Genomic DNA, 27752 nt, shown 5'->3' with positions numbered 1-27752 from the left:
TGATTTAACTTAAAGTGAGCCCTCTTGCTGGTCTGTGGAGATGGGACTTATATAAAGGTTGTGTCTTTAAGTAAAAGATTAAGTTAAATCGAAGTGGAAACTTGGCCCCAAACTACATTGTTCTGTGCCCTGTGGAACTGGAATTAATTTGAAGCGAATTATTACTCACTCTGATTATGTGTCAGTTGGAAAGAGAGATGATTGTATCATCAACAAAGCGATCCTTTTCTTTCATTTCCTTTCTAGTGCAATGACCAGTCATCCTACTTCTTTGTGTGAGGTGACGGGCAGTCAGCTGCTCACCCAAGCACTATGGAGTGTGCTCTGGGCTGAACACTTTCCCTGCGGCCAGGCAGCCCATGGCTCCTCTCTCACCTGTCCTCCAGGGAATGGGTGTGGCCACGAGAAGTTGGACGTGAAGTGCATTTTTGTCAGTGAATCGTATTTTCCCATGTGCTTCCATCATCACAGCATTAGAGATGCTTTTCTTGGGGGTGGAGGGTGATGAATCTTGCCTTGAAATATAGAGAAATTTCAATAATAAAATTATAAAGAAATTTCAATTGACAACACAGCAAATTTTAATTCCTCCAGAGTTGGAAGAGTTGCTTTCCCTTCTAACATATAAAAACAATTTTTTTCTGAAACTTACAAATCACAACTCCATAAATGACATCCTCTTGAGATCAGAACCCTTCTAACAATCACATTTAGTGTTTGTACCGTTCAGCACCACAGGGAAGATTAAATTTCTTCCACTTTGCCTGTTTCTCCCTCCTTTCTCTGATTCTCTCCCTTACATCATAAATATTTCGTTTCAACCCCTAAATTTTAGTTTTCCTTTGAGAGACATTTGAAAAGCAATCTTTATGGCTATTTATTTTATTTAGTTTGAGTCTCATTTTAGAGATGTGCTATTTTCTTTTCTATCTTCCTTTTCTCTGCATGAGGAAAAACTTTCTAGAACTTTCTTCAAGAGAGATGGATTTAATTGGTTAATTTCATAATATAGAGTCTTTGTTGGTCTAGATTCCAAAAGAAGGAGTTCCTTTAAGCTTGCTGCAACTATATTTGCTTTTGAAGGAGCCCTTTATGTTGCAGTGAATAAAGTGTCTCTTTATTAAATAGAAAATAAATGAATGTTTGGCAGGACTCTACTCCCAATGGGTGAAACATTGCAGGAAATTGAGAAATTGTTTCTTTTTGGCCTCATGGGAAAGTTTTGCGGTTGACGTTTAGTATCACGGTTTTAAGACTACTGCTTAAATTCATCAAGAAAAAGTTGTTGAACAAAGGACAGCTTTTGGAGGGGAGAGAGGTATCAATGTGATAGTGCTCGGCCTGGTCTGTTAAATTTTCCAAGAACTTTGGCATATGGTCAAGGATATTACATTCTCTCTTACATAATAATTGTGTTAATGTTAAAAAGAACTTAGAAATATTTTAGCAATTTAGGAACAAGCTTGTTAAAAGTTAGCCTCGGTTGTACTCTTTAATTTGTACCTGCCAAAAAGAGTGTTTTGCATGACCAAAGAAGAAATGTGTCTCAGTTGCAGCCACTAGCCTCTGTTCTCATTGGACTCTGGGTTCTGGTTAAACTTGGTCAGATCCACTGGCCACCTGATGCAGAGAGCTGACCTGAAAAGAGCCTGATGCTGGGAGAGATTAAGGCAGGAGGAGAAGGGGACGACAGAGGATGAGACGGTTGGATGGCATCACTGGCTCAATGGACGTGGGTTTGGGCAAACTCCAAGAGATAGTCAAGGACAGGGAAGCCTGGCGTGCTGCAGTTCATGGGGCTGCGAAAAGTCAGACATGACTTAGCGACTCAGCAACAACAACTTTGAGCTCTAGACCTGAGATTCAAACCCTAGAAGTCTCTCTCTTAGGTTTTCTCCACATGCTGCTGGTGCCTAGGTGCTCAGTCATATCACATTATGACTCTGGAATGTAACCCACAAGGCTCCTCTGTCCATGGAATTTTCCAGGCAAAAATATTTCCTACTTCAGGGGAGTCTTCCAAAAGTTACCTTATTTGGGATTTGTGCCCCATACCCACACTGTGAGTTGAACCCCTAAGCCTATTTCTCTGTCAATTTCCTTGGAGACATTGGGCAGCATCACCATGTGTATTGTTGTCTAAACTCAAGAATATCTTTGTCCATTTCTGATACTCTCCTCCTCTACTTACAATGTCCAAGTCCTCTTGATTCCCTTAAATAGACCAGACAGCAGTCCCCATCTTGTCCCTGTCTCATTTCCCTACTACCAGGCTCAGGTCATGACTTTTTCAGGCCCTGATTTCTGTAAAAGCCTCCTCAACCAGTCTCTTGCCCTCAGTCTTTCTCTAGTATCATCTTGTTTCTATCCTGCAACCCCTTTCTAAAACTAATTTTGATCTTGCTTCTTTCTGGCCTAAGGTTGGTTGATTGGTTTCTAGGGTCTACCTGCAATTTCACCATAGATTCCAAACTCTTGGCTTGGCCCTTATTTATGTGTCTCAGCATTTTTTTTTTTTTTTCCCCTCTTTCCAGCTGCATCAGCCCCTTGACAAATATGATGCTTCCCACTCTGGTCATAACTGAACAATTCACAGTGAAAATATACCCCTCTGCTTTTTCCCATTCTTGGTGAATTTTAGTCTGTTGTCAAGAAGCCAGAGAACTCTTCCCCCATAACTGCCTCCCCACCCTGCCTCCCAGATTCAGCTAGATATCCCTCCTTTGAGTTCCCAAATACCCCTGATGTTCTTCTAGGAGAGCTGATTCTTGATCTTAATCTCCTTGAGGGAAGACCATGCAGTTCTTTATTCTTGACTCTTCAAATATGCCTGCTGAAGAAAAAAATGAGGAATGAATGACTAATTCAAGTGTTTTTCTACGTGTAAAATTGGACCCTAATTATGACATTATAGTAGTAGCAGCGTTAGTCACTTAGTCATATCCAACTCTTTGAGAGCCCATGGACTGTAAAATCACCAGGCTCCTCTGTCCATGGGATTCTCCAGGCAAGAATAGTGGAGTGAGTTAGTTGCCATTCTCTTCACTTTGGCTAATTTTGGTTATTTGGAGGATTGGAAAAGCAATTATGAAAGAAAAAGTTCTGGATTTGGCATCAGAAAGCTAGGTCCCCGCTCAGTCACTAACTGTGGCTTTTGCTAAGCCTATCAGCCAGTTGTTCTGAGTCAGTCTCTTGTCAAGGAGCAGGGGTTTATTATAAGATCTGGCTGAGAACCAGGGGAGAAGAGTCTGCAGTGGGAGAGGAACCTGGTGAATTATAATGACTACACAAGTGGTATCTGCCTTACTCTCATTCTTTTTATACCTGTAGTTCTCCCTACTGCACCTATGCCAAACCCCAGCCTAGGGCAGGCGGGGCGTGGGGGTGGTGAGTGGTTTCATGTGGCAAAGATGGGAGGCAGTGTTTATTCAATTAGTTGAAGACCTACCAAAGGCAGGATGGATATCAGAAATGGTTCACCCTTAACTTTCCTTTTGGAAATACACAGTCCACCTTCTTATACACTGTTGGTGAAAGTAAGACCACATGTAGTGAGACAACAATTAGATAATGTGCATTGAGAACCTTAACAGTATTTCCCCATTTTGACCCAGTAATTCTATTTCTGGAATTTATCTTGAGGGAATGATCTCTAAAAATGGAGATGGGAGCACCTAAGACATACAGGGATATTCCTAGAAGTTGTGGTTATGACACTGGATAATGGACAATAATCTGAAATGGGTAATCTGTGAGGGGCACTATGGCCTTGCTCTTCAGTGGGTGCTCAGTAAGATAGAAAGATGATTTTGAGAAAACACTCAAGTGAAAAAAGAGTCCAAATATTTAATCCATGATGATAATTAAAACTAAGTAAATCAAAAGAATATAGAAAAACAAAAGTGAACATTAGGAAAATTCACTCTGTTTTGAAAGAGATTAGTTGTAGCTATGAAATCCATAGGCCTTGCTACACTGAGGACCCAGTAAATGAGGTCACTGTTTTCATGCAAACGAATCTTTCTTTAGCATTGGGTAGAGGCCAGGCCTTCTCTCTGCCTTTTAAAACCTGGAAAAAAGCATTCAGAGAAATACCAATCAGAAGTAAAAACTGGTTTACAGCTGAAATTGTAGAATACCAATAAAGGAAAGGCTTAAATGCACTTTAAACAGATAGCAATCGTGACAACTTTGTAAAGCATTTTTGAGTGTGCAAAGAGTTTTTATATACATTTTTCATTTCCATGGGCTCTTTTCTTATGTAGTCTTTTATCCTAGCTGCCTGTAAAAATCACTGCAGATCTAAGGAGCTGAGAAACACAGTTACTACTTATTTGGGCTCCATTCTCTTTATCAGACATACTTGGGGCTCCATTACCTTGGGAAAATTTGGAACAGGGAGGCCTGACATGCTATAGTCCATGGGATCTCAGAGTCAGACACAACTTAGTGACTGAACAACAAACCCTTTATTGGCCTCTTATCCAGAGATTTCCCTGCTGTGCTGAATTTACTTTGAACCCAGGGGAAATTACCTAGAAGGGAACAGTGGGGCCCAGGAAGCAAACAGGCATTTCACTGTGGCTTTCTTCACTGAGGACCTCCAAACATTTGGTAGACCTTTTCCCTCACATGCCTCTGGAGCCTTGTGCTACAAAGAGGCATGAAGCTGCTGGGAGCTGCCCACCATCACACAGCAAGTCGGTTGTGGAATCTATGTACAATCATGATCCTCTTTCTTTCTCTTGAATCCCCATCCAGCCTGAGTGTCAGTTCTCCCATGCATTTTCATGTTCTTTTTTGTACTGCTTGTCTTTGCTCCAGAAAAGATCTGTTTTCTTTGATTATTTCCCTACATGTCCGTGGTTGAGAACCAGGATGTGTTTGCCAAATGCACTGTGTTGCTTTCACCCCGGCAGTTCCCTGTTTGATGATTTGATACTTAGAGGAAAGAGAGATAGTGAGGAGGAAAATCTGCTCAGTGCCTTGAACCCTGGGTTTTGGCCATTTTTCGTGAAGACAGCCTCTTGCCGCCTCTTTTCTGATCCCAACCTCCCTGTTCTCAGGACGAGAAATAAATCTTTACTCAAAAACCCAAGGGTTTGTTGCCAGGTGTTTGAGGGGAAGCTTTAGTCCCCAGTGGAGCTTTTTGGGGGAGTTTGTTATTTCACTAGGGATAGGGCTGAATGCCTCTGGTTTACGCTTCTCTTTCGAAGTTTATTTTATGTTTTGTTGTGGTTTTCAGATTTCTCATGGTTTGGATTTGGGAAAGTAAAATCAAGACAAGGTGTCGGTAAGTAGTTCCCACTTCTCTGGATAAGTAATGAGTTTGTGTTGTTTAATTAGGATGAAACTGCTTTGACCTTCTTTATTAATACTTGTTGGCCCTTGATTCTTTTTCTGTGATCCCAATTTTTGTTTTGCCGAATCAAGAGGTCTAGAATTTTCCAAAAAAGGAAAATTGACTTCAGTAGATCGTTTTGCATTTTTGACATCAACTTGTTTTGTCCTATGAGGAAGTGTGAACTGTGGTCCAGATCTAGCTTGTGGCTGCATTTTAAAGGTTAAGGGAATAAAACGTGACTGTACTCCAACTCCACGTATAGCAAACAGTTGGCTGAATATTCAAGTCTGGGCAAGCTTGGATCTTAACTTTCTTCCATTGGCCAACATGTAATAAATTTCTGAATTGGGAAATCAGCTCTTCATTTATGACCACTTCTCTTTCAAAGCAAGACTCTAAAGTCCAGACACTATGATTTGTGCTTGATTGCATTCTGCTCCTTACATTCAGACTATGTGCCGGCAATTGAAAAGCAGAGTTTGTAGCTACCAAATGAGTGCAGATAATGTAGCTCATCACTAGGATTGGAATCAGGTGTGATCTCCTAGGGCCTCTAATTTGTTCAGTATTTTCTATGGCTAGAGACAATGAACAGGAATTGCTTAGAAGGCATGAAAAAACACTGTCTTTACATCTTGCCTGTGCATTTCCAAGATCTGGCCCCATCTTGACTATCTGTTGGTTAGCATTTTAGCAAAGTTGGTTATAGGGAAAATTGTACAATAGGGAAAGCATACCAGGGTCAGTCTTCTAGTTCTAAACCATCCACCTATTGCGTGTTCATCCCATCCATACAAAGAAGCCTGTTTCCTTTCCCTTGTCGAGCCTGATAGCAGATCTTTCCTAAAGGATAGTCTTTCTCAGTGTCTGTCCAGTGATCCAAAATATTGCACTGGCTGGGCCCAGAGGTGGCAGACACTGAGCCAGAGGGGGCCTGATGGGGGAAGTCATCCTGACCCTTAACTTGCCCCAGGAATTCCAAGACTAAAGCTCTTAACCAGCAAAGAGAAGGTGGGATGTGTCAAAGTTGGAACATTAAGTGCAACCAGCTCAGGACTTGTCTGCAATGACCTGGGGCAAATTTCAGATCCTGCTCATCATAGGCGATTTGCCAAGATATTGCTAAGATAGCAGAGAGAAGATTGCCTGCCTGTGCAATCTTGAAGGCCTTTCCAGGGCTTTGTGCTCACTCTGTGTGTGGTTGTGGTGAAGAGGGGAATTGAGTGATAAACTCTCCCACAACAGTGCTGTGAGATGAGGTCTTTCCTCCACTAAACAGCAAATCACTGCAACCATGTGAATGTTTTCCAGGCCAGTTTGCTTTGTAGAGAGGCGCTTATTCCCTGTAAGCTTGAAAAACTGGGCTTCATCCTTTCAGGCTACAGCTGAGGGAATTCTTCAGAATTCTTGTTCTTTCAACTACAATTCATCAGAGGTGCTGCTGCTTTGTAGGTTTTATTATTATTCAGGTGTGTTGAGGCCAGTCAGGAGATGACTGCCACTGAAAATGTAGTTTGTTACTCACAGATCCCAAGAGAAGAGGGCAGATCATGCCATGGTGGGGACCATGATGCTGAAGAGGGCACAGGGTCCATCAGGAGGCAGAGGGAGTGGGCGTGAAACATAGACAAGAGCCTCTACTGTGGTTTCTGCAGAAAGGAATGGGCGAGGCAGGGTAAACAGGTTGGAAGTGGCTGGGTTGAATAAGAGCAATGGGCTGTGGGATATAGGGACCATCCCTAGTTGTCCGATCATGTGGCTCTGGGGTGATGGGGCAGGTGGATAGTGGCCTGGAGTGTGATAGCCTGATAAGGAATGTGGTTTGGGGGCATAGACTGTGGATAGGTCAGCTTATATCTGAAACATACTTTTGTAGGCAAGCACTTTATTATCTCTAGGAACTGGCCGTCCCTCCTCTGTCACCAAGACCCTAGATGTTGAAGCAGCAGAATACAGAAAACAAAAGTCATGTTTGATATGGCTATCTGATTAACAATAATCTGTCTCTCTCCTCGAAAGCATGTTGGCCTTGAGAAAAGGAAACCCCTTCTCCAGATGACCTACATCGATTCTTACCAGGGCAAAAAGGTCTCATCCAGGCTTAAAAATGTCTGTAAAGTCATAAATGCCAGATACATTACTGAGCAGCTCTGGTAAAAGAAAAATGCCTGCTGGTATGTGAGACACAGTAAAATCAAAATGGGCTAAAAATGTTTCCAGGCATAGCTCCTATTTGTCAGCTCAGTAATTAGAATTATCTACCCCAAACTCAGCAAGCTGCACATACCCAGCAATTTAAAACTTCTTATTAATATTATAAGACATCTTTTCAAGTCCTCCTGTGAATTTCTCACATGCTGTGATATGCCCCCAATTCTTCTTCTGTCTGTCTTTTCTCAGTGTTTCTTCCACGTGCACAGACACACAACGAGACATCCATGATATGCACAGACAGGCTGCTGTCAAATTATATAGACATTCATCGTCTCCCCCGAGAGCTTTCCCCTTCCCGACTTTGCTGTGCTCCATTAGATCAAAATGTTCACAGAAAAATGGCTGAAACTCTGCAACCTTGCTAGCTGTATCAATCTTCCAGGATTTGGAACATCAATAATGAAACAAACAGCGCTTGAATTAACATGCCACTTGATAAATTGTTGAGGTTTATATGTTGCTCAAATTTGTCAACAGTGACCTTCTGGCAAAGTGAAAAGGCTTTTGAAAAATTACCTCTAGTGCTTTATACCGTTTCTGTGCTCAAAAAATTTCCCTCCAAACAGAGAGCCTGTTCCCTTAGGATCTGTTACCTCGGAGTTGGGGATTTTACTTAGCAAGGCGGGGGAAGGGTGTTCTTCCGTGATGGGCGAGAAGCAGAGAGCAAGTCCCTTGGTTGAACTCTTTAAGTAAGGCTCTGCTGTGTACATGGCAGATGCTTCAGAGCCTGAATTCCTGGAGGAATTTCAACATTGTCTTCTAAGTATCAACCTCCTCCAAAATGATTGAATGCTATGGGAATGTGGATTGCCTGCCCTGGGCCAAAAGAGAATCAGAGACAAAGCAACTGGGATCAGTGCGTTTCTAATTGTTGCAGGGAATTCAGAAGCAAATATTACTGGCCTTCTGACAGCATGTGGACTGTCTGAACATGACAACTCTTGCATTTCTGGGGGTAAATGTGCAGCCTGGAATCTGCTGAGAAATGCCTTCACTGCACTCTTCTCGGGCTCGGGTAATAGCATGCTTTGCTAACCTCGAAGGAGTGGACAGCTGAGCCAGGACTGGAGCGAAGAAGCCCATGGAGGGGAAGGTCTTATCAACAAGATGCAGAAACCTTAGCATAGCACATTTCCATTTTCCACCTCTGGGTTTAAGCTCTAGGTGATAGGGGCCTGTCAGAAGGCAAATCATGAAACAGGAATGGTTAAGAATATTAGCAAGAACTTGTCTGTATAGCTATTCTTGGCAGAATTTCCACTGTTTACAAACACCAGTGAGCTAGGCTCAAAATGAGCACAACCAGTGAGCTTCCCTTGGCTTTGAGTGTTTGGTGGCTTCTAAATTGGCTGTGTGAGAACTTGCTTGCAGAAGTAAGCCAGAGTGTATCATTAAAGGCAACTTAAATACACATCCCCTTGAGAGAATGCTTTTTTAAAATTACCTATAATAGCAGTTGGCTGCCTTCTACATAGTTTAAGACAGCTAGCTGGGGAATGTCCAGTTGTTATCCCTCCAAACAGTGATAATCCCCATATAAGAGAGAAAATGGATTTGGGGGGTTGGGGATGGATTACTGTGATATTTCAGAGGGTATTCAAAAATGTATGATATAACAGCTTTTGTTTCTAGAATTGCTGTGCTTCTTACATAAAAAGTTAAATGTGAAGGAGGTAGAGATTGGATAGAGGTGCTGAGACATCCTGGTGGTTGTATGGATGCACATGGCCTTGCTCAGGAAATAGACATTCAGGCTTTCATTTCCCTGCCACACGTTTGTCTTAGCTGCATATTGAATTTTGTCTTCTCTTTGTCTTTCCTCCATATCCTTTTCTTCCTATATTTCTCTTAGCTTATTATAGTAGCCCTGGCCACTGGGAGCCTTCTTTGGGACCTTGAACCTATTCAACATACTACAGAAACACATGTACTATATGTCTAGGGGACTTTGTCTACTTTTCTTGTAGGGTGTGTCTATCAAGAGCTCCTGAGATCTTAATTGTTATGAAGTTTTTAAGGAATGTAGACCTTTATCTTTGGAAATGTGTTTTGGTTGCAAACATTATGGGTTTAGTGGTCAATGGATGAATTGTTTACATAAGACACAGTAGACTGTATTTATAGGCATATACATTCTGAGATTTTGGACTGTAAAGTTCAAATCTGGCATGCAAAAATGTTATGCTTATTATTTTAATATAAAGATATCCATGTAATTGCTTTACAAATAATATTATAGCTAAAGGCAAAGCACGGAACATTGTTATTGGATTGATTCATTATTGCTATGAAAGTATCTTGTAGGCAAAAATGGTGTAGTCTCTGCGAAAGTGAACATAGTAACAGGACAGTCCAATGCAATTTTTGTTGACCAGTTGTAAGTTTTTTTAGTAATTCATACATATGAAGCAAATTTTCATCAGAAGTTTCATTCAAAGCCTAATAAAGTAACAAAAAGATATCATTTTGCACATTTTACACATGTAAGTGGATGTAGAGGTACAAAAAGGTAAGTGATTTGTCCAAAGAGTGGAGAAAGGATCCAATCTTTGAACTCATAGGTCATCTTTCAGTACACTGTACAACAGGAATCCTAGATTCATGCCGGGAATTTCAATGAGTGTTCTAAAGATTTTCAGAGAACAGAGAGGAAAGCTGCATATCAAATTACAGGAGAAGGAAGTAAAGAAATTAAAACCCTGATACATTGCTGGTGAGGATATAAAATATGGAAAACAGTTTGGCAGTTCCTCAAAAGGTTAACCATAAAGCTACTGTGCATACATGCTTAGTCTCTCAGTAATGTCCAATGCTTTGCAACCCCATGAACTGCAGCCTGCCAGGCTCCTCTGTCCATGGGGATTCTCTAGGCAAGAATACTGAAGTGGGTTGCCATGACCCAGCAATTCCACCCAAGAGAAATGAAAAATATGTCCACACAAAAACTTGCACATGAATGCTCATAGCCACATTATTCATAATAGCCAAAATTTTAAATAACCCAAATATCAAGCAATTGAATTGATCAACAAAAATGGGACATATCCATACAATAGAATTTTGTCTATAAAAAGGAATAAAGTAATGATGCATATTATAATGTGAATCAACTTTTAAAATGTTACGCTAAATGAAAGAAGCTGGTCCGCAAACATCACATCTTATATGATCTCATTTATATGAAGTATCCACAATAGGTAAATCTATATAGATACAAAGTAAATTCATTATTGCCTAGGACTGGAAGTGGGGAGAATGGGGAGTGACTGCTAACTGAAATGATAATTGTACTGATGGTTTTACAACTCTTTGAATATGTTAAAGCCTATTGTATTGTATACTTTAAATGCGTGAATTATATATATATATATATATAATATATATATATATATAAATTATAGCTCAACAAACCCATGAAGAATTATAGGAGAATGTATGTTTTTCCAACTTCAGGCCCAGCCTCGGTTATCAGTAATGATGATGACTCTGCCAGCCCACTGCATCACATCTCTAATGGGAGTAACACCCCGTCGTCTTCAGAGGGTGGCCCTGATGCTGTCATTATTGGAATGACCAAGATTCCTGTCATTGAAAATCCCCAGTACTTTGGCATTACCAACAGTCAGCTCAAGCCAGACACATGTAAGTACAGCTGTTTATACTTACTGGCCCATTTGCTTCATAGCTGTATCTAGCAGCATGTTTATCAGAGTCCCTGACGAGGATGATTGAGGGGAGGGTGAAGTGAAATGTCTTAAGGATTCTTGAGGCTTTGAGCCCATGGAATAGATCATTTAGTTTGTTGATTATGACATTCTTAGGGTGTGTCTCCTGCTGGGATGGGAACTGTGGGCAGAACTGACTTCTCTTGGGATCCATTTTCCAAAACCATTTGTCAACATGAACTTGGAATCAGGCATGCTTATCTTGAAAAAGATAGAGACAGAAACCAGAAGTGTCGTAAGATAAGCAATTGGTGGGATTCAAATTTGGTTTATTGAAAGTCTTTAAAATAACACACCAATGGTTGTCAGGAATGTTCTGTGTTGCACACAGGTGGTATCAATTTAAGTAGTTCTGTTTTTTTTTGTTCAGTCTTAGTTCTTATCATGAGACTTACTGTGATATCACAATAACAAAGGGACTTCACAACAGGTGTGCCTACACTGAATTATGTTTCTCAGAGCCAGATGAACCCATTAGCCTCTACTGGGGAACTTAAATCTTTCTTGGAGACTCTATCCTGTTTTCTGAGCCACTGCTCAAATATAAAGAATGCAAGGGCAAAGCCTGAAGGACAACAAGAAATAAAACCACAGTGAACAAACAGGCTTATGTCATTGGAACTATAGGCCTTCCCTTAAACATGAATAAGGGACTCTGAGGGTCAGACTGTCAGGTGGCTAAGGTCCCCTGGGTTCCTGGCACTGACAAGTAGGCATCTTTTTTTCTGTTTGCATGTTCTTACTCCATCTTACTCTTCTCCTGCTCCTACCTGTCTCAGGTAAGGTAGGACTATTTCAAGGTTAGATTTTGGGGACTGACTTTCCACCGAGAACTCTCATGGATAAGGGGATTTAGCAGTGAGTATTTTAAAAATATCAACAAATATCTGTAATTTCCTTCTATTCATTCAAATTTATCCTGAGGTATGTTTAATAATGGATTTGAATTTGAATTTAATCACTAAGAAGAACAGTATTACAATCTTGTAATATGTGAGACCCCACCGCAGATTTCAGTTGAATTTGTAATATGACAAGATAAATAGAATAGCATATCTGAAGAATACTGAGCTCCTTGGAATAAAAGGTATTATTTGAAATCATGATATTATTAATTCTAATATTATAATTATGGTGTAAACAAGATGTGTGGAGGCCTTGCTTACAATGTGCATTCTTTATTGAGATAAGCATCCCCCAACAGTTCTTGAAATGCCCTGCATGCATAACAGTGAAATAATAAAGTGATACAAGACACTGTAATGAGAGAATCTGTCATCATTTTGATTGTCATCACTAAGAACAGGGCATTTTGACCCCCCCTGTCACCACTACCAGTACCAGGCTGTATGATATACTTCAGTTAACCAGAGGCTACATTATAATTGAGGTTGACTAAAATTAAACTATACTCAAAAATTTGCTTTTGTCAATGGAGAAAAGTTAAAGCTGAATAATCAAGTGGGCATCATTAGTCCAACAAGTACAATAAGAGAAAATGAACCAGTGATCAAGGAAACAAACAAACATATGCTATAGAATCAAATAGGCTAGATGGCTTCTGAGTCTGTGGTTCTTTCTAAATGTGCTTTCTTTCCTTCAAAATCCCACAGGAAAATTTCTAAAGGTTATTTCCTTAGTCTAGCATCCATGAAGGTTTGTATAAGGGTTTTTGATTAGACATTTTGGTAATTTTAAAGGAGTTTTGGTTTTATGGCTCAACCACTCTATGCCACTCCCATTTGGAAGGAATTAGAAGAGAGTTGAGGAGACTGGCAGCTTCCCTTCAGCTTCTGTCCTCTACCAGAGGGCTCCAGACCATTGGTTTTTCATTATAAACTCTGGTCCTTCACTCAACCATCCTGACTGGTTCAGTGTTCTCAATCACTTAGCATCTTATACTAGCAGAAATTTTCTTTCTTTCAAGCATCAAGCCATATGCTCTTTCATGATTTTAAGAACACTTAAAATAACACATCTTCCATAAATTCTTTTTCAAAGAAATGGGAATGAAGAAGCAATTTACTTCTCTTCTCTCTTTACCTTTTCTTAAATGTCATTCTTTACCCTATATTTTTTTTCCTTTATCTTCAGTGTGTCTGATGCCTTTTGTGAAGCCCTAGGTGTTACCACTCTGGTATATGTTTCTGTAGTCTTGATTAAAACCAGGTTAGATTGTAAGCTCCTAGAGAGCAGAAATTATACCCATTGAACTACTTCATGATAGCATGGGACACTATTTGTCTCTGATGTGGGCTAGATGTTGACCAGATATGGCTATATATTACTGAAATATCAATTACTAACAGACTTGTAACAAGTGTAATGACCTTCACATTGACCGTTTTTCACTGGGTCTATTCTTACTAAACTTACCGACATAGATTTTTAAATGTTGGATGAATTTTTTACATATTAACCAGTTTAAGTAGATTTAGATAAAATTTTAGCAGAAATAAGCCTGTAACAAAGAATCTTTTCTTTGAGGATCCTAACTGTAGTTATTCAGAAATTAAAATATTCAAAATGCATAGATCTGACATACAGAAAGAGAGGGATTTGTTACTATAGGCCCATGAAATTTTGGTAGCTTGGCTTTCAGTTAACTTATTCCCTTCAAATGTTTTCTCAGCTAACTTTTAAAGAAGGGCTCTTCCAAGAAATTGGATAGGTTACATATGAAAAACAAATTTAAGAAGCTCTCAGAAAAAGTGTGGAACTTTCTTCATGTGCTTAAAGCAAAATATCACATGAAACATACAGTCTCTGATGGACCCATCAGAGGCTTGGGTCACAAACCAGCACATTTACTTCTCTTTCTTAAAGCTTCCTGCTATTCAAAGATGTTGGCTTTAGAATACATGCATGATCTTACAAACAGAGATCCCATCATACTTCACTGAATTATAAGAATCTAATGTGGAAAGTGAAGTTCAATTCATCACATATTTTTTGACTACCCACAATACTCCTACAATATTAAGAATTGGAAATTGGGTGATAATGATGGCTTGTTCCTTGCCCACAGGGAGTCTCCTTGGGGAGGCCAGTGTTGAAAGACATTGTGTAATTACAAGGCACAAGGTTAGGATAGCTTAGGGCAAGCATCCTAAACCCCAGTGACTTGTAGGGTCAGTATGAGAAACAGGCTGGATCAGAAAGATGACATGGTGTGGTGAAGATCATGGTATTACCAGATATTCCAAATGTTCCAGAGAGAGCAGGCTTTTTTTTTTTTTGTAATGTGAGTTCTCCAAGATTTAAAACAATGAGTGGAACCAACAAAATACATCAGCACAAATCATATTTGGTCCACAATACACCAACTGTTTATGACTTTAAATATCAATGAATACAAACAGTTGATTTTACAGACAGTGCTCAGAAATAGCTTGTCCAAAGTGACACAGGCTCCCTGCTTGTGTAACTTTGTTCTAAAAACAAAACAACAAGTGAACCAAAAATCATGATTAAGCCATATTTCTTTAAATGTTGTGTAAGATTATTTGAGTGAAGGCTGATGCTAATTTATATCCCCCAAAGTACTTTTTCACTTTCAGGAGCTATGAGAGGTTTTCAAAGTCTAGAGGTGGTTTGCAGGATTTTAGAACAATCTGAACAAGGCTGAATTGCTCCCGAGCACTTTCCAATAGCAAGTCTGTCTACTTTATTGCAGGGCCCAGAGGTTCCCCCAAGACCGCCTGATAATAATTTGGTATTTGGAGGCTCCTGTGTCACTGCAGGAACTAAAGGAGGCTAAATCCATGCCTGATGGAGGAGAAGAGTTCTATGGTTATCTGCAAATTCTGGCCAGACAACATCTTGACGTCACTCCTTAGCTTCCAAAACCTAGCCAAGCAAGAAGTTGCCTTCCCAAGAGAAAGCAGTGTGCTCTAATGACTAAGCCCTCAGAGTGCTATGCCACTTTAACTATAGACCCATCTCCTCGATCAATCAGGATGGCAAGATGGAGCTGAGGAGCTCAGCGACATCAAGGCTGCAGTTGGTCTTTAATTCAACTAGTCTGTGTAGACGTGTCTGAAAACCATGTCATCTGACCACACGGGGTTGTTTCCTAGTAGGACTGACCAACTTGGCTCAAGGGCAGCTCTGCTACTGTCCTCTCTCCTTGTCTTCTAAGAACATTTTTGACAGGGTACAATGGAAACACAACTTCTGAACTGGAAAAAAAAGAAAGAAAGAAAACCCACCCTAACCAACAATACCCCTGAATCATCAGTCTTGGGTTCTTTTGAAGGGTGGGAATGCGTTATAGCTTCCCCTTCAGGAAAGGCAAATGGCATAGACTTGTCATCTCTAGAATTGTGTCTTTCCTAGAGCAGCCTTATAAATTAGCTAGAATCATAGGTGGAGGGTCTACATTAAATGAGAATTGTCTCTAAATATGTACTGTATGTGTTTGTTCTTACAGCGCATGCCCTCTCTGTGTATCTAGGGCTAGTAACTAACTCTCTATGGAAGATGCAGATAAGGAATTCTGACTTTTCCCCATTTTGATTTCATTTCCAATGAAATGGACATTGATTGATTTCCTGCAGAGTACACCATGCTCCTCTAACTATTATAGTCTGTGTGTGTGTATACGTTTGTGTGTGTGTGTTCCCATTGGTTACATGCTTATTAGGTAACTATGTAGATAAGCACAGATTCATAGACCAGCAAAGATGAAGGAAATAAAACATAATAAAGGAACGGAATGTTTTCACAGTAGTTGAAAAGATCATGCAGGGCACCCCTTTTGATCCTCTTAGCTGCCATACCTACACTGTCATTGTGTTACCAGCCAGGGGAGGTAATAGAAGTGGTATTTTTCACAGAACTGCAGAGGTTTTGAACATATTTGTAACATTACTTTGAGTACACCTGAGCAAAAGTTCTGAAGTATATCCAAGACCCCAGGAGCTCATCAGATCAAGGGTTGAGAGTTATTGGAGGTTATCTTCAAACTTCAGTGCAATCTGTGCCCATGGTCCAATTTGATGGTCCATTTGATAGGGTTTAAAAACAGGCAGAAACAATTGCTTTAGCACTTTCTTATGTCCTTTGCCTGCTAATTTTGCTTCTAAGTACGTTTGCTTCTAAGTATTGAATTGGCCAAAAGATAGCTGCTTTGGGAACTGTTTATATCCCTCTGAAGGCTATGGCCTGCACTTTAAAAATAACCTAGGTCTATTTTGCCCAGCGTGAGTGTTTGGGACGAGAGAATGCAGTTATTTTAGGATCCTTAGAAATTGCTTCATTTATGGCACAGTGGGCTGACAACCCATCTCATGGGGGTCTTCATGGTACACTGCTCATAGACTCTGTGAAGTCCCAATCCAACTCTGTCTCTTGGTGCCATAGTTTCCCACTGCTAGCTATCACAGCTTGATACTATATTCTCCTTTCAACTCCAGAGGAGATGGTAAGAAGCTATCAAATAATGTTTTAAAAAAGCAACTTGAGTTTCCTTGTAGAAAGGAAATAAATACATGCTGCATAATTATATGTACAATGTAAGACATGTTAAAAACTCCTCTGAGAAGAAAATTCAAGCACATTTATGACTGTGTAAAATAAGAGACTTCATTCTATTAGTGTTTGACCCCTGGGTGATATGACTTATTATCAAAAAATAAATATCAGCCAATTATAGGATACCAAGACCTCTTAGAGAAAACACTCCATCTTACATTTAATGGCTGAAAAAGGAAAAAAAAAAAACTATTATGGATTTAGGTCACAGAAACACTCAGAGTGATATTCTGATTTTACTTCCACATCATTGGCCAATCAAGAGGAAATTATGTACCCTCTCACACACCAGACAGTTCAGTCCAGTTTCACCAAATCATCACTGATGTGCTAGAAGCATCCCAGCAGATGCAGGATTCTACAGTGTTTGTTCTGGATATTTTCCAAAGCCCAGCCCAGCTGGAGAGGGATACCAGCAGGATGAATCTAATCAAATGCACCACCATTTTGGTTTCCGGTTGGTCACTCTCACATGTGCCAGCAGACTGGGGACTACAACCAGCTCAGCAAACATACGCAGAGGAGCCTCTTATGTTGCTAGGGAGCTCCTGTTACCCAGATGCTTTGAACACTGAGTGCTCCCTGTGGTTAAGTAGAGATGACAGAAGGGGAGTTTTTCTTGGATGTGATGCTTGCTCATAGCTCAATCCTTCATGGCAGCTAATGTCACAGAGTGCAGGCTTTCTCTTTGTGAAGTGCAGATTTTCTCTGTCTTAACTAATTCTGCCAGCTAGAGAGGGTAAGCCACCATGGTTGGGCTCCTTCTCAGATTTGTCGTCATGCCAGCCCTCCTTATGAGGTACAGCCATACTGCCCTTCCTTCACTGTGCTGTAGTTTCTTTGTCTGCTCTTTATCGTGGCCATTGGGAAGTGTGTGCATGGTGAGTCGCTTCAATCATGTTAGACTTTTTGAGACCCTATGGACTGTAGCTTGCCAGGCTCCTCTGTCCGTGAGATTCTCCAGGCAAGAATACTGCAGTGGGTTGCCAGGCCCTCTTCCAGGGGATCTTCCCAACACAGGGGTAGAACCCATGTCTCTTACATCTCCTGCGTTGGCAGGCAGATTTTTTACCACTAGCGCCACCTGGGAAGCCCCTTGATAGTGGATATTTCTCTTGAAGTATGTAAGATGAATTTGCTCCACACCATGGACAGGAAAGAATTGGAGAGAGGTCTACTTCTCATTTCAACCTGATAGCCAACCACAAAAGACAATCTCCCTCTTCGGGCTTAGCCTCTAGGAGTAAAGCAGCCTCCTGAGATGGAGACAGCAGCCCAAAGTGCTCATGGTGCTCGCTGTCTGAGCCCACTTCCTTTGGCTGAGAGGATGCGGTGTATTTCTGAATGCCTGAGCTCCCTCAGGGAGGTGAAAGTTAGGAGGTAGTATTTGTGATCCAAAGAAGTACGTGTCAGTATAACAGTAACTGTACCCCACCCCACCCCCAACCAGGGTTGCAGAGGTTCTTTTAAAACAAGACAGTCTTGGGCAAATCATATTGGATTGATCTCCCTAGTTGGCTTAGCTCTGATGATTGATTTCTGCTAGTAAGACAGAATTAAGTCTTCATTCACCAAAACGCCTTCAGAGTCCCTAAAATGCAATTCTTTAAAAATAAATACTATAGGTTATAGAAGGAAATTTGGAAAACATAAGCAACAAAGATGGAATAAAAACTTACCTACAATTCTAACAGAGATAACTACTGATAATATCATTTGGATATCGAACTTTGTCATCTTGTGGCTGTCATTTTAACCTCCTATGATATAAAGTCTAACCACTTGAACCCTGGCCTTTGTTTGTACTGAGCTTTGTTCATATCTCTCCAGTAATGGGTTGTCTTGGGTGAATTGTGTTGGAAAGTCTGTAGGAAGCTCACTGGGTGTATTATTATTGGTGTCAGATCTTCTATTTGCTTAGTTATACATAGGAGTATCACCTGATATGAAGAGCTCACTCACTGGAAAAGACCCTGCTGCTGGGAAAGACTGAGGGCAGGAGGTGAGGGGGACAGCAGAGGATGAGATGGTTAGATAGTATCACTGACCTAGTAGACATGGATTTGAGCAAAATCCAGGAGATAGTAGAGGAAAGAGGAGCCTGGCATGCTGCAGTCCACAGGGTCACAAAGAGTTGGACATGATTTAGTGACTAAACAACAACAATATAGGAGTTAAGACAGAGGTGGGCTAGGCTGACCTTAGCAGGTCAGGTTTCGAGTGACCCTTAATCCAGAGGAGCTCAGCTTTTACAAGGTGAGTGTTACAGAGGAGACAAACCTTGTGTTGGAGGCTGAGAGGACTTGGGAAGCAGAAGGCTCCCTCTTTTGCCAAGGAAGCCTGAGTGCCTCAGTTTAGGATCAGCTCTCTGCATGACTCCAGACGTAGCTGACTGCTCAGCTGGAGCAGATTATCACTTTCTGCCTCCTAGTTCTTCACCCTGGCAGGCTAGCTCCTTTCAGAGAGCCAGGAGTCCTGGATCTGAAAGGGTCAGGCTGGTTACATCTGATTTGCTTTCCACTATGTAGAGATGCCTTTTCTTCTGCCCGGGATTCCTGGGCTGTGCAAGGACCTCTGATAAATTGGAGTCTCTCTTTAGACATCCTGCCTTACCTAAACTTGATGCAGTCAGTGGCCCAGTCATCTCTTCATGAGATTTCCTCATGAGTCTTCTCATGAAAGGCTTTCTCTTCTAATGTCTCAAGCATCAAGGCCTAAGCTGGGGTTCTGTACAGTGGACCTCTAACAACAGTATGACATACTGGAGTGGTTCAAAGTTGGTATTTTGCAGAGTCCTATTAAAGTAGATAGGTTCTAAAAGTACTTCCAGAATACATAGATTCCTATGATATGTAAGAAGTTAGATTTGTTCAGTGTTGAACCAAAGGGGGTGGGGAGCCAAAGAGGAATTCTAGAAAGAAAACAATAATCTAATGTCTAGTTTCTCTATTATTTTCATCAGTTCCTGTACATGCTATGAATATGGGTAGACATCAACATTCTTTTTACCCTGCTGCTATTATTTAGCAAATTTATTTAACCACGCCGTTGACCTTCTGGGTGTATTAAAGTGGAACCCAAGTGATTATTAGATAATGATGGCATTTAGACTAAGTGCTGTATTCCTAATGTTCCAATAAGTGGTTGATATGGGGGGGACAGGATACAATGCCACACTATCTAATTATATTAAAAGAGCTGGTCTCCATGTTATGGAATGCCTTCATTACAGGAGATTACATGCTATCTCTGCACCACTGAGTGGCCACCCGACATGTTTTCCTGAAAGAAGGATGGATTTTCAGATTCATTTATGCTCTCATGCCTAATACTCATCTCCACCCTTGTTCCTGAAAAGAGTTTACTTTTACAAGTGGGTTGGCCTTTAGTCTGTTGCTAATGAACAGAGAGAAACTGTTACCCAGGGACGAATTCCTACTTTCTATTAATAGAGTACCCGGCCAGCTGGACTGACTGGCCTCAAATTGTCTCTATCCTGGCTTTCCTTCCTCTGGCCCATAAATATAAATTCCTTTGTTCATATCATTCTATCACCCTCCCTCCTTTTCTCTATGTATGAAGGTTCAGGAACCATGATGCTAATGATGACATTTCATCCTTATTCCTAGTTCAGTTAATGCCAACACCTGATATCCAGAGAAGCAGTTGTGCTTCTGTATCACTCATTAACCCTTATTTAGAGAAGGCCATTTTCTTCTTTCCCAAGTGTTGTCATTTTTAGGATATTTTCCTCTCTCTTAAGAACCTTTATTTTGACTAAAATTTCCTTGTGTACATATAAGATTTTAGTTTGCCTTGAGCCCAACCTAGACCTTTATTAGCACTGGCCTCCAAAGAGGAAAACTAGGAAGATTTTGATGACCAGGAGCTCTGCCGTAGATTCCTGAACTCCTGGACTTTGAGGAAGTTGATGGGCAAGTAGCAGAGGGAATAACCATATCACTCACTTCCTGAACCACGTGTCTTCTCTCCGTTTGTGTATACTCTGCTGTTTCCTGCACATTGAATTCCAAGTTTCAAATTAAAGCGAATCTTAGCCAGATTGGGGTCTGATCACTGATATGTGAGTATGGTCCTTGGTGCTGACATCCCAGGAGGCCCTCTTTTGTTCTCTTAGAAGAGCTCTGTGTTATCAAAGACCAAGCTTCTGTGTGTGAGCCAAGCTAGGGAGGGGTTGTAGGACTGGGGATGAATCCGTGTCATCCTCATACCTTATGCCCACCTTTGGAAAGAGGGGGCTTGTGTGAATTCACATTGATGACGTTCCCCAAGGAGACACTTCAGCTAAGGGGCACCCAGTCTGAGTGTTAGTGTGGTCTTGTCTTGAAGGTCTTCCTGCTTCCCCACAACAAGCAATGAGCCTCTTACTGCTTGCTGGGCTCCTGCCTGCTGCCTTGCAGTGCTGATCTCAGCAGCTCTGCCCTCTGATGCTGCACCAAGATCTGCGGAGGTGGGGTAGGGAGGGGACTCTGCTCATTGCTGCTGCTGCTGCTAAGTCACTTCAGTCATGTCCGACTTTATGTGACCCCATAGACGGCAGCCCACCAGGCTCCCCCATCCCTAGGACTCTCCAGGCAAGAACGCTGGAGTGGGTTGCCATTTCCTTCTCCAATGCATGAAAGTGAAAAATGACAGTGAAGTTGCTCAGTCGTGTCTGACTCTTTGTGACCCAGTGGACTGCAGGCCACCAGGCTCCTCCATCCATGGGATTTTCCAGGCAAGAGTACTAGAGTGGGGTGCCATCGCCTTGTTGCTTAACTTTATTTCCCTCTCTTATGTTTGAAGAGAGTAGGCCTGAAACATGATCTGCATTCTTTCACTATGTTTAGAATCTCCAGGACTTGTCGTGCATATGTATGAATGATAATGGAGCTTGGAAATCTTTACTATAGAGGCTCGTTGATGGAAATGAAATCTGTTGTATTGGAATTTGTGATGTAGTTAATCATTCAGAGCCAAACTCTTATGCCAATAAAGACAAGAGTGTCAGATTTGTGGTGTCCGTTGCCTACTTTTTATCACCAACTAATAATTATTCTTACATAAACTTGAGAATTTAGTTCAGTATTGGGATTCCTAAAAGCACTACCAACAGCATCCTAGAAGTTGTCTCCATTAACTCCCATTTAGCTCCCAAGCAGCTCCTCTGGGCTTTCAAACAGCCCCCACTGCACCCGGCAGAGCCAGCATTAAGGTAATATGGGTGAGGCCCTCAATTAAAGTGCAGAATGTAAAGGAACACCAAAGAATATCAGCCATCAAGATAAATCACATTTGAATGCAATATTTTAAAAGACAAAAATTAATGAAAAACCTATGAAGAAAATTTCAAAATTTGTAATAGACTTAAGAAAGCAAGGATTAGGGTGAGTGCTACAAATCCAAGGTCAAATCCTGGCTTTTAAATTTTCATATTTTTTCCTTCACAACTGTTTTTTTAATGTTTAGTTTTTAAAAACATGGCATTAAAACATTAATTGTAATGCTTTAATATTTTAGTATATTTTATACTAACTATGAATGGAATATAATCTTTAAAAATTGTGAATCATTATATTGTACACCTAAACTTATATGATACTGTTCATCAACTCAATGAAAAAGTGATAATAAATAATGGAGAATAAAAAACATTATTCATGTTAATGACTGAATCTGGGATATTCCCTTAAATTTTTTGCATAGGGCAAGAATCTCACTCTGCTCGTTTTAACTCAGCCCTAGACTCAGACTCCTTCTGGCCAGGATCTTGTGTAAACCTCTGGTCTTTGCAAAATGCCATTTTGTGTACATTAGCTGCTGGGCTGATTAGCTTTCAGGCTTCTCTTCTTTCCTGCATTCCTGACCTAATTGTTCTCCCTTCCCACATCTCATCTGCCCCTGGAGATGCATTCCTCTGAATCAGCCAGCTTCAGCATCCCCAGCGCTAACCATCCAGTGCCGTCTGCTGAAATATCTGCACAGACAGGCACTCTCATCTTCTGATGGACTTTTTTTCATAGGTGACTCTCCAGAGTGAAGAAATGAACAAGACTGCCAAAAACAGAGAGAGAGAAAAGAAACAAAGAAAGGGAAGGAGAAAGAAAGAAAAGACAGAATGAGAAAGATTCTTTTAAAAAGGCAGAAACGAGAGGAGGGTCAGGAGATCTTCTTAGCAAAATTGAGAATTAATCTAGAAAAAAATTGGATAAAATTTTAAAATAAAAGTGAAATTTAGATAATAGATATTGTTTCATTTTCCCACATTTGGAACTTTAGTATGAGATTTGATAAATTTGAGATATACCTTTTGAGATTTTAAATACTCCATTTTCACTCAGCCTTTTCCTTAATGCCATGAGCCCCTTTTGTAATGTGCATTTTTGATTATCTAAAACAACCAATATCGAATGCCTTTTATGTGCCAGGCCTTACAAGTTGCATTTTCACATAAAAAACAAATGAATCCCTGTCAGCGCCACAGGATAGATATTATTACTCTGTTTAATAGATGAGAAAACTGAGGCTCAGAGAGGCTAGGAGGGGAAATAATGAACCCAAATTATAGTCCTAATGTGGGAGAGTTTCTGTTCAGTCCCCAGTCAGCCTCCTTTAAGGCTGGGGCTCTTTCCAGCTGAGGGTTCCTGCTGACCTTTTCCAAAAATAATGGAGAGCAATTTTCAAACTCTGCAAGAGGAATTGTACTGTTGGTGTTTCACCTTTCATGTGAGCTGATCAAGGTAAGCTGAGTGTGTTAACCTTCAAGTACACAGGCAGGGAAGTGCCAGGTGGCAGGTAGTGAGCTTATTGTTAGAGGAGAAAGGAGCCAGTGGTAGACTGACCCCAGGCCCGGTCTCTAATGTAAGGTTAGCAGAACTCACCGGGGCAGCAGGTAGGTCTCCTTGATGGAGTCATTACCAGAAATAGTAAATACTCATGAATAATAAATAAATAAATAATAATAAACCCTCACTTTTATTTTTTGCTAGTTAAAATCATGTCAAATCCTACTTCCCCCACCCCGTCCATGCATGCATGCATGCTAAGTTGCTTCAGTCATGTTTGACTCTGCAACCCCATGGACTGTAGTCCACCAGGCTCCTCTGTCCACAGAATTTTCCAGGCAAGAATACTGGAGTGGGTTGCCGTGTCCTTCTCCAGGGAATCTTCCTGACCCAGGGATTGAACCCACTTCTTTTACATCTCCTGCATTGGCAGAGGGTTCTTTACCACTAGCACCACCTGGGAAGCCTTCCCGTTGCCCAGCCCACTCTAAAAAGTTTGCCTTTTTGTGGTCTTATTTCAGAAAATCCTAGGAAAAGATCATAGATCTTTGTCTCTTTCTTGAATACCTTCATTCCTCCAAGATAAGCACATCACTTTTCCTAGGTGAGCTTGATATCTGTTTCTCCAAAGACAGAGTTCAGAGTGCCAAGAGTTCGAGGAGCCAATTGAAGTGCACACATTTACTGAGCTTTATAAAGCAATGTTCCAAGTGTCAAAGCACCCACAGCACCTTCCCAGGTTACCCTGCTCCAGAAAGACCAAGAGGACACAGGCTAACATTGCCTTCATGGTGACCATTCTACAGACAGCCAATTTCAGTGCCAGCCATGTGTGAACATTTTGTAGGGCAGACGAGTCACATTTCTGGTTCACCCTCTATGACTTTTTTTTTTTTCATTTTCCATGCAAAGATCCATGTTTCCAAATTGCCTGTTCGAAAAGGGTCAAGATTCTTGTAGATATTTAGCCTGTAAGGGGTCTTTTTAAAAACCATGAATCACTTTGATGAGTGACATCTTTTTCCATGAGAAGAGCATTTATCAGGACATTCAATAAGGTCAGGGGACATCGAGGAGCTGTTATTTTAAGGCATCTACTTTACCATGGGTGTATCTGCTCCCACAGATTTGTGTGTATGACCTCATATTTGTCTCCTATTAGGTAGACTAATACATGCTCCCCCAAAACATCACATAGCAACTCTTCACTGTGCATGACAACTGCAGGTGAATGAGAATGGTGAGGTGAGCCAAAATGAATAAACTCTTTCGGACCCACTGTTTACTTTCCTAATTATCTTAAAAAAAAACTTAGAAGAAAATAACATAGCATTGTAAAGCAATTATACTGCAATTAAAAATGAATAAATTTAAAAAAAACAACTTAGAAAAGATCATAGTTTGGGGTATGAATTATTCAATTGCCATTCAGAGGCCATCATAACAAATAATGATACAATCAAACTATTGTTTGTTGGAGATTTCTAAGCCCCCTGAACCTCCGTGCATATGTCAGCACAAACCCTCAAAACTTGGGCAGTCCTTTAGCATTTATGGAAGTGCAGCCCAAGAGCGGCTTGGAGAGACTAAAGAGGATGAGACTTCAGAGAAGCAGAGTTGAAATATTTCCAAAGAGAATTTGATGAGTCTTTTGCTTACCCTGGAATAAGCATTGTGTGTATTTTACGTGTATCTCCCATTTGCCAATATGGAAAAGTTTCCTAATGAAATGAAATTAAACAAATCTCTGACTAGTAATACTATCTGGAATCTTTAACAAAGAAAACTCTAGGATGGGTGGTATAGGGAGGTGTTGAGGATGCAAGTTCAGATTAGGCTCAGCATGTATAATCATATATTGGATGATTAATGTGTACACTCAGGAAGTCATGTCTCACCCAGGAATGAGTGGCAGCAGTCACTGAGTGATATTGAAAATTGCAGATGGAAAGACTTAATGACAATTTTGTAAGTTTTCAACCACAGGCTGTTCAGTGGACACACACGTGCTTTGGCATCTCCAGCTCCTAAAACAGTGTTCAGGACTTTGCATAATGAACATGTGGTGAATAACTGAAGGAGCACATGAATGCATATGTATAATTGTTGTACTTGTAGTTTTGGGGGAAAAATACATCTGTACTTCACCAGGCATCTGACATGGCTAACAGGTTAAATTCCCCTCTGATTCTGTTAGGAGTAGAAGTCAGGCAACATTTTCATTTGAATTGCTGGATTTGGCTACCCTCTCTGGTCTGCACAGAGCTTTTACAGGTCTCTAAAGATGGAAATAATTTCACTCATGATGGATTAAGGCAAAGGAACTGTGATTTGGAAGGTATAGTATGGTGGGATAGTCTTGTCATTCTATGTATAACTTCAGTGTTTCCATGCGAAAATGACTCTAAATAATTAACAAGGAGATGGACTTCGGTGACTAGATGCATTTATGACTTGAGGAGTCCCTACATACTAACAATATACCTGACACAATGACACAGGGAAATAAATAGTTTTCCACAAACATTTTATAAAGTTATCAAAGTTTGAGAGTTCCTAAACTCTGCTATTGGACGAGGAAAAGATTTGGTAGTAATTTGGCAAATTTTTTAATATACATAATAAACCATATGTCAAAATGCCCAAACAGGGTCAGATTAGATTCAGTACTTCTGTTAATCCTATATCAAAACAATTAGAAACTAACATTGCTTCAAAAGTTTACTTAGGAAAGTTTGCTAACTCAGTTAATTTTCTTCAGTGAAAATATGCTAGTAGAATGAAAAATGATAAGAAGTTAACTGTGGTATAATAGTATTCATAGTATAAGGAATTATTCAGATATTATTTCATTCCTGTCCACAACTTCTTAAGTTTCTTTTAGAATTTCATCTTATGTGATTTGATCTGTACAAAATAATGTGAGAAGAGATAATGGGATTTAAGGAGAGAAATGATTGAATCACCATGTCCCAATAAAAAGTGTTCAAATTGGATTTCACTACATAATGAATTCTGCTTCAACTTACTTTGACATAAATAAGATTGGGTAAGGGAAACCAGAAGTAAATCAAATAAATTAATAAAACTATCAGAGCTACTTCAGTTTTGTCCCCCCAGACAATGTCTGCTTATTTGTGTAAGAAAGCCTGCTCTTATAAATTAAAACCCAGGCATGCCACTTGGTTGAAAGAAAATTTTAAGGGAAAGTTAGTACAATTTTGGGGCCTGATTAGGGTGCCTTCTGGCTTCATCAATATCAATAGTCTCTTTGAAAAGTGAAATCTGAAACCCAGAAGAAAAGGTTCAACTTTCAACTATAATTTAAAATTAAAAAAATAAGACTGGAGATACAAACATGCATGTAATATTGATGATTAGCTGTTCATATCTTCTTAATTATACACATTTACTGAATCCGAGGCAATTTTTTCATTTTGTCTAGACAGAGACCGTGTCTCCATCAGCATAATATATCATAGTATTTGTGAGTCTTGTGCAAAATTGAATTTGCATCTCTGCCACCACTCACAGGGAGTTAATTATCTTACAGTAAAACCACTGGGAAAAATACAATTTCCAGTGTTTAATAAAACTGTGGTCTTTTCATAATGCTTATGGTGCTTGAGCAATTTGTTAGGCACAACTGATCACAGACACTTAACACTGATTACATGGTGGATAGTGCCAGGAAGGGTGATTTTATACATTTTCTTTATTTATTATATTTCAGTGCAAATAGGGTATTTTGCAATGACACTATTATTTGTATTTCTCAGAACGAAGTGCCTTCTCAAAATGTTAAACATAAAAACTAATGCCACAAAGCTAAATATGCAATGCATAAAATACACCCTGGATGTGGTTGAGAGGTAAGGAAACTAGTGGGAAAAGCCTCTTGTCTTGCTTCCTAGTTTAGCCAAAGAGAGTGGAAATAAATAGGTCATTGGCTAGCCTGAGATGTGGCCCTGGACTAGCCAGTACTTTATAACTCTCTGAAGTAGAGATTACTGTCACCCATTCAAGCTACTTGATTCAGAAATCTGTGACTCGTTGATCAAAAATTACTAAGCCTTTAAAATATGACCTCACTAATTGAAACTGAAAGGCCAGAAGCCTGTATTCTGATAATCCCTTAAAAATGAGATT

The 27752-nt window shown here is 40.3% G+C and overlaps 1 protein-coding gene across 5 annotated transcripts in view; it reads left to right on the top strand.

Annotated features, from left to right (window-relative positions):
- The window catches only part of NTRK2 (neurotrophic receptor tyrosine kinase 2), a 396774-nt gene that overhangs the window by 217312 nt on the left and 151710 nt on the right, over positions 1–27752 (top strand). For 3 of the 5 annotated variants that reach the window (XM_069575815.1, XM_069575813.1, XM_069575816.1), the window contains 2 exons: positions 11012–11200; positions 14960–15489. In XM_069575815.1, coding sequence (XP_069431916.1) covers positions 11012–11200; positions 14960–14988 — 218 coding nt within the window. In that variant the 3' untranslated portion in view covers positions 14989–15489. Of the gene's footprint in view, positions 1–11011; positions 11201–14959; positions 15490–27752 lie in introns of those variants that run through there. The other 2 variants (XM_069575812.1, XM_069575811.1) reach the window with 1 other exon arrangement.

The sequence above is a fragment of the Ovis canadensis genome, chromosome 2 (assembly GCF_042477335.2).
Source record: "Ovis canadensis isolate MfBH-ARS-UI-01 breed Bighorn chromosome 2, ARS-UI_OviCan_v2, whole genome shotgun sequence".
Taxonomy (NCBI): domain Eukaryota; kingdom Metazoa; phylum Chordata; class Mammalia; order Artiodactyla; family Bovidae; genus Ovis; species Ovis canadensis.
Note: the sequence above shows the minus strand (reverse complement) of the source record. Positions and strands in the feature narration are given on the sequence as shown.